This window comes from Dipodomys merriami, unplaced genomic scaffold (genome assembly GCF_024711535.1).
Source record: "Dipodomys merriami isolate MVZ:Mamm:240054 unplaced genomic scaffold, mDipMer1.0.p SCAF_886, whole genome shotgun sequence".
Classification (NCBI taxonomy): Eukaryota; Metazoa; Chordata; class Mammalia; order Rodentia; family Heteromyidae; genus Dipodomys; species Dipodomys merriami.
This window is the reverse complement of record NW_027206497.1, coordinates 112432-119935: the sequence shown is the minus strand read 5'-3', so window position 1 is coordinate 119935 and position 7504 is coordinate 112432. Positions and strand designations below refer to the sequence as shown.

General features: G+C 49.5%; 1 protein-coding gene across 2 annotated transcripts; it reads left to right on the top strand.

Annotated features, from left to right (window-relative positions):
* The first annotated feature begins 1653 nt into the window (after window positions 1-1653).
* LOC138820441 (E3 ubiquitin-protein ligase RNF183) lies at window positions 1654-6983 on the top strand. 2 transcript variants are annotated; one of them, XM_070012073.1, is made up of 2 exons: window positions 1654-1829; window positions 6019-6983. In XM_070012073.1, the coding sequence occupies exon 2, from the start codon at window positions 6057-6059 to the stop codon at window positions 6639-6641; it is 585 nt and encodes a 194-aa protein (XP_069868174.1). In that variant the 5' UTR covers window positions 1654-1829; window positions 6019-6056; the 3' UTR covers window positions 6642-6983. The 2 variants fall into 2 exon arrangements, with proteins under 2 accessions (XP_069868174.1, XP_069868175.1); XM_070012074.1 differs by lacking the exon at window positions 1654-1829 and adding an exon at window positions 4943-5055.
* The last annotated feature ends 521 nt before the right edge of the window (window positions 6984-7504 follow it).

Sequence of the window (7504 nt, the reverse complement as noted above, 5' to 3'; positions counted from 1 at the left end):
CGGTCTTCTTCCCTCAGCCCTGCTTCCACCGAGTGCCAGGATTACAAGTGTGTGCCACTATGCCCAGCTGATCTTCTGCAGCTCCTTCTCTATTTTCTTGGAGCTGCCTCAACTTCTTCCTCCTCCCCAAGTGTACCTCTCAGGCATGCCAGTGGGGCTTTAGATCTCTCTCTCTCTCTCTCTCTCTCTCTCTCTCTCTCTCTCTCTCTCTCTCTCTCTCTCTCCCTCTCTCTCTTCTCTCCCTCTCCCTCTCCCCCCTCCCCCTTCTCCCTCCCTCTCTCTCTCTCTCTCTCTCTCTCTCTCTCTGACTCCCTCCTGCCTCTTTCCCCCTCCCTCCTTTCTGCCAGCCAGCCTGCCTATCTGTCTGTCTGACTTGATCTCTTCTGTCTCTAGTAGTACTGGAACTCAAACTCAGATCCTTGGGCTTGCTAGGTAGACATGCTACCACTCAACCCACACCCCCAGACCACATCTCATGTACGTGTATGTATACCCTTGTTATTGTTAGCAAGGAGACACAATGAAGAAACAGGATGCATAGAGTTCTGTACTATACTGTAGATGCTTGTGTCATTTCCCCATAATGGCTGCCCAGCCTCTGCTAAAGACAGTGCCTTTCAGCACATATACACAAAAATACATATGTCTTTTCAACAAACCTCAAAATTTCACCTTATCACATAAATACCTTCACTTTCACCTGGGTCAATGGGTTTCATTTTTTTGGTGCAGGAGGAGGGGGAGGGCGATGTATTTTCACAAAGTTAAGGACAGGGACACATGGATTCAAACACAATGGACCACATATGCCACTATAAGCTTCTCCGAACCAATGGAACTACGTATTGCACACATGGGAATTTAAATTCTTTTTGAAATTTCTTTGGATTAAAAAAATTTTTTTTTACCCTGCCTGGTCAAAATAACATGTAATAAATTTACAAGTAAGGTGAGACTATTGTGAGTACAGGTGCATTTCTTTTTTCATCTGGCTGATTGTGTTATAATAATAACAACTAGGTAACACTGTTTCTGCGTGGCATTCTCTGCCTTGCGATCTCTCTGTGTATTATCTCATTTATTCTATAGACTGAGTTGGTAAATCGTCCGCGATTTCATGTGGGGAAACTGAGGATGTGGAGAAGTGATGAAGTGGCTTATCTTGGTGGCTAGCAAGTAGCGTCTGATTCTTAGCAGTGTCTTGATCCTGACCTAGACTTCTGGCTTTGGTGGCCAATGTGTGTGTGTGTGGGGGAGGGTTCTCCCCGTTTCTCTTGTTTATGCCTACTTCACTGTCTGCTGTTACATTCTGTCTTCACTGTTAGATTCTTTGCATTTTGCCAGAACTCTGTGTTTGCACATCGGGGCCTCAGGACAGGAGAGCATCTGTGTTGACCTCAGCTTCCTGGGGTATCCGGGAGGCTATCCTGCCTTCCAGTCAAAGCCAGGCTGCCTTCTAGTCAAAGTCCAGGTGGTTGGCCTGGAACAGGTGAGGGATGTCCAGTGGACAGCCCCCCTGGAGCAGAGGCCAGCATGGCTGAATGAACTTCCTTCAGAGCAAAAGTGACTCACAGGTAAGACAAGAGACCAAAGAAAGCTTCCAGAGTTCCAGGTAGGCGCTGACAGTCCAAAAAAAAAAACAAAAAAAAAAAAACCGAGAAGGAAGAGGGCAAGCTGCCAGGACTAGAGCGGGGAGCTCTATGCAAATGAAGTCCATCCCCAGGGGAGGGGCCAGTCCCCAGGGGTGGCTAAGGAGTCTGCACCAGCACTTGCTTGTGGGCTGTACTTGAGAAACTCGAGGAGGCCAAGAGGAGCCTCTGAGGAAGCAGGTAAGGAGCTGCAGAGGGTCATGGAGCCTGGGACCACAGGTCCTGAGCCCTGCGATGCACCATCACCCAGAGAGTGAACTCCAGGCTGTGAGGAAGCCTCCTGGGTCACTTTATTTTGGGGGGTGATCCTGGGGGTTGAACTCAGGGTCTTGTGTTTGCTAGGCAGGCACCTTACTGCTGAACCACAGCTCTGCCCCATTTGTGCATTAGTTATTTTGGAGCAAGGTGTCACTTTTTGCCTGGCCTAGCCTGGAACTTTGGTTCTCCTGATCGTAGCCTCCTATGTAGTGGGGTCACAGCTGCATCCCACTGTGCCTGCTTTTCATTGGTTGAGATGAGAGTCCTGCAAACTTTTTGTCTGTGCTGGCCTTGAACTAGAAAACTCTCTCAATCTCAACATCCTGAGTAGCTAGGATCACAGGCACAAGTCATAGTACTGGTTTCTTGGATCTGCTTTGAAGCCCTGCCACTCTTCAGCCCTGAGCCTTGGCTTCCCCATCTATCAACTGGTTGTAAAACACCATACACGTATTGTGTGTGTTCTGCTGGCTCATAAAAGAAGCAGACCTATGAAGTGAATCACCAGACTCTTTCACACAGAAAGTAAAAGTTTAGGCAAGTCAAGCCATTTGTTCAGATCGGTGGGAAAAAGAATCTGGGTTTGAAGCTTGCATGTTTTTACTCCCATTCTGCCCCTTTTCATGGGGGGGGAGGTGGGGATTGGAGCAAATCACATGACTTTATGCAAATGAAAAACAAATTGTCCAAGTCAATTGTGCACTACGGAGGGGTATTGTCATACAGATCCAAGCAAGGATGGGTCCCATTTGTGATCTGTGAAGTGTTGTCTGTGTGTCTCCTCCCCAGCCCTGCCATCTTGGGGTTGAAAACATTGGGGGGAGAGGGGAGGAATGTGAGGGGCATACAATTTGATGATGATTTGTTCTTAAACAAGGTGGTGATTGTGGGGTGATATTCAGGACTTACGGAAACTGAACTGTCCCATAAGGACTTGGGGGAGAGGAATCTGGGGTCATCCACAGTCAAGTGTCTCCTGAAGAAATACGCTAGTCTCTGACCAGCTGACCTGGAATAGCTGAGGGAACATAGCTGCTAGGACTCAGGCCCTGGCCACCTTCCTGACTCTTCAACAACCTTCTACAGTTTGGCCACAGAGCTCCGGAGAATGGAGGTCTGGCCTGCTGTCAAAAAGTTCTTTAAGGGCAGAAAGACAAACTTAACTGGAGTAAAGTTAGAATTCAAGCCAAGCCCCCAGCCACAAACACTGTTGAAATTCTGTTATCTTTGCAGACCTTTTTCCATTGTGCATCTATTTATTTGTGTGTGTGTGTGAGTGTGTGCACACGTGCATGCAGGCATTAAAGTATGTGTGTGAGAGGGAGTATATTGGGACTTGACTTCTGAGCCTGGGTGTTGTCTCTTAGATTTTTCACACAGGGCTGTTTGCTCTACTACTTGAGCCACAGCCCCACTTCTGGCTTTTTGCTGGTTACTTGGAGATAATAGTCTCATGGACTTTCCTGTCCAGCTTGGCTTCAAATCATGTTCCTCAGATTTCAGTCTCCCAATAAGCTAGATTGCAGGCATGAGCCATTGGCACTTGACCTGTGCACATATTCTTGAAAGAAGGATTATGTTGCAATATGGTTTAGTACTGTTTTTTTCCATTTCATGACATTATATCACAGACATATTTCCACAGTAATAATTAGTTTAAAGGCTGCACAATCTTTCACTCATACATCCGTTTGCAATAATGCCACCAACTGCCTTTTAGACCAAATCCTCTTCACCTGGGCTCTAAGGCTTCACTACATCTAGTCGTCTTTTCACTGAGGCACAGGGAAGTTAAGTAATTCAACTGGAATCCTTGTCCTCACAGGCACCTTCACATGAACCTATGACCAATTTTCCAAGATGTCTGCTCCTGCACCGCCAGCTGGTGGACTAATGCTCTGCCTTCGTGACTGTAGTGTGGAAGTAAACTGGGAACCCAAAGACGTAGAACCCAATGTGCCCAGGACTAGCTGACTCTGGCTAAATCTCCTCCTGTCTTTGCAAAAGGCAAAGATGGAGAAATAAGTTTTCATTTTTTTTCCTCCCCAGCAACTGAACTCTGCAAATAGTTTAGATGACCAATCAGAGCAACAGATAAAAGCCCATTGTTTTGGGTTGAAATGGGGAACCAACTGGACAGCTTTCCCTTCCCTCCCTCCTACCCATCCATTCACCTGTCCTCTTTAAGTTCCTAAGGTTGGCAGGATACTAGCTCTGGAACTGTAAGATCCCCGCCATTGGCCATCTGTGTTCTAAGAACAGAGCAGAAGGCAGCAAAGTTTGCTCATTCTGGAGGGAGCTACTTAGGAGCATCCAAAGATCAGCAGGAAGCTGAGCACTGATGGTTCATGTCTGTAATCCTAGCTATTCAGGAGGTTGAGATCTGAGGACTGAGGTTCAAAGCCAGCGCTGGCAGATGACTCATCTCCACTTAACCAGAAAAATGCTGGAAGAGGTGTGGCTCAAATGGTACAGTGACAGCTTTGATGAAAAAACTGAGCAAGAGCATACGGTCCTGAGTTCAAGCTCCAGCATGGAGCTGGCGTGCACATGCGCATGCACACACCACTAAAGCAAGGGGACCAAGGGGCCTTGCTGACCCAGCTAGTAAGAGCGTTCAGATTGTGAAGCAGGTGAATCTCTTCAGATTGTGAAGCAGGTGAATTTCAGCAAGAGAAGTGCAGGACAAGTAGCCCCTTGGTACAAGAAGCAGGTTCCAGCCAAGTTTAGGAAAGAAATGAGGGTCTAGGAAAGAGAAGCCCAGAAGATGCACCTCCTTGATAAGCTGCAAAGAAGAAATTGCCGGCTCTACTTTTCCACGGTTGGGGATTTTAGGTTTGGAAAGAACTGCTCACAGACTTGGTTGCCCAACCTTGGTGTGTGTTTTGGGGAAACCCAGGTCCCCTATCTCCCAGCCAAACCTGGCCAACTTCCTTGGCCTTGGCTCCTACCAGGTGCGCTCTAGAGGCTTGCAGCCTGGGCCACCTGGCAGCTCCAGGTGCTGTGAGTGCGCTGCCATGGAGACAGCCCAGGGGCTGGTGGAGAGAAAGCCGTTTCCCAGAGCGTTGGGGATTCTGGAGAGGAAGAAAACAGAGCCTCAGGACCCGCAGGGTGCTCCAACAGCCCTACTCCAGCCACTGGAGCGCAGGTGGGGGTCCTGAAGCTTCCCCTCGACAAAGCAGCAGCGGGGAGGAGGAGCCAGCCAGGCGGACGACAGGCAAGAGGCACAGAGAGGCTGATCTGGGGACTTGGGCTGGGGAGTCTTGCTGAGGATTTCTGGACAAGGAGAAAGGCCAGTCAGTAGACCTGAGCATAAGGAAAGGGCTTGCCATTTGTCCTTAGAAGAGGAACACATCAGGCAGTTCACAAAGACCATCTCCGCCCTAGACAAGGGTTGAAAATGACAGGAGTTATCTTGTTTTCCAAACAAGACCTGAGTATGCCTTGTCCTCCTCTTCCTCCCTGGAGTCAGAGCCTTCCAGAGAAAACACTGGGAAACACAGGGAACATTTTTATCAGCCCCAAGCCTGGGGGCAGTTCCTTGCAATCTGATCTCCTTCCAGTGCTGCTGGAGGGGACACGCAGGCCCTTGCCGTGGGAGAGCTGTGGAACATCCAACCGAACTTGATGGTTGAGGAACTAAGCAATCCAGAAAAAAGAAAAAAAAGTAGTTATTTTGTGCTGATCCTGGGGCTTAAGCTCAGCCTCTGGGTGCTGTCCCTGAGCTTTTGTGCTCAAGGCTCTACCACTTGAGCCACAGCTCCACTTGTGGCTGTGTGTGTGTGTGTGTGTGTGTGTGTGTGTGTGTGTGTGTGTGTGTGTGTGTGTGTGTGTGTGTGTGTGTGTGTGTGTGTGTGTGTGTGTGTGTGTGTGTGTGTGGTTAATTGGAGATAAGATTTTTATGGACTTTCCTGCCCAGGCTGGCTTCAAACTGCAAGCTTCAAACCTCAGCCTCCAGAGTAGCTAAGATTACAGGCATGAGCCACTGGTGCCCAGCTAGGTACAAAATGCGTTTACCGATGTCTCTTCGCCTGTAAAATGAATAACATCCCTGGCACTGTGAAGGGACGGAGCATGACGGGTGTGTCTTTGCTTCTTTTTCCTGTGCCAGGCCGTCCCCTGTGAGGCCACCGGGTGTGTTGTCTGAGGATGGCTGAACCACAGGGCCAGGAGCTGGCAGCCGAGTGCCCTGTCTGCTGGAATCCTTTCAACAACACGTTCCACACCCCCAAAGTGCTGGACTGCTGCCACTCTTTCTGCATTGAATGCCTGGCCCACCTCAGCCTGGTGACTCCTGCCCGACGCCGCTTGCTGTGTCCACTCTGTCGTCAGCCCACTGTGCTGGCCTTAGGACAGCCCGTCACCGACCTGCCCACGGACACGGCTATGTTGACCCTTCTCCACCTGGAGCCCCACCACATCATCCTGGAAGGCCGTCAGCTTTGTCTCAAGGACCAGCCCAAGAATCGCTACTTCCTGCGCCAGCCTCGGGTCTACACACTGGACTTAGGCCCTGAGCCTGGGAGCCAGATGGGGCCTCTCCAGGACATGGGCCCTGCCACCAGGCCTAGACCCCTCCCTCTGCCCCTCCCCAGTCATTACTCTCTGAGAGAGTGTTTCCGAAACCCTCAGTTCCGGATCTTCGCCTACCTGATGGCTGTCATCCTCAGTGTCACACTCTTGCTGATCTTCTCCATCTTTTGGAGCAAGCAGTTCCTTTGGGGTGTGGGGTGAGTGTGGTAGTCTCAGACAAAGAACCCCACCTTTCTCGGTTGCTGCTGGGGGGTAGGGGACTGCCGAGTCTCACTGGGCATTGTCATCCTTGTAGGATTGCTCATTTCACAACCCAGGGATCAGCGAGGCCCTACCATGAGAGGGGGAGCCCTCCAAGAGGGGTCATGGAGGGCAGAGAAGGGGTTCTATGGTGGCAAAGCCATACAACAAGTTGTGCCAAACGCTGGACAGTAGGACTCAGGAGCTCTGACTTGTCCCCATCACAAGTGGAATTTCTCAGTGGAGTGGCTTTGGACTTAGTTCATGTTGTGTGGTGTTGCTCATTGCATTAAAAACTGGCTAAAAAGATATTTGGAAAGAGAATGTTGATTCTGTGGTGCTTGTCTCGTTTTTCCAGCTTGCTTTTAGATATCTTTCCATCAGCCTCTGTTGAAATGGCCTGCATTAATGTATTGATTCTATACCCACTTATCGGGCAGATATAGAAGAGAGGAGACGGGCAGACGCAGGAGCTGCAGATGGCTATACATAGGGCAGGGAGAGTCTGCTCTTTCAGCAGGTTCTCTGACAAGATAACACCTTATCAACAGTGCTTGGAGTGTTAGTTCAGTCCTGGCAAAGGAAGCCAGGATTGATGGACTAGGAATCTGGGACTTGAGAATGAAGGTCTTTCTTCCTGGTAGGTACTGAGGCCTTGCTTAGACCCTGTACAGTAAAGGCAGTTCCCTTCCTACAAGTACTATATGTAACTCTGGGCTCAAGAGTAACAGAAATCCTGGCAGAGGCAAAGCTTTGGCTTTCATCCTAGCCATAGTGAGTGGGGACACCCTGGTTTTCATTTCACTGGCAATCCGGGAACTAAG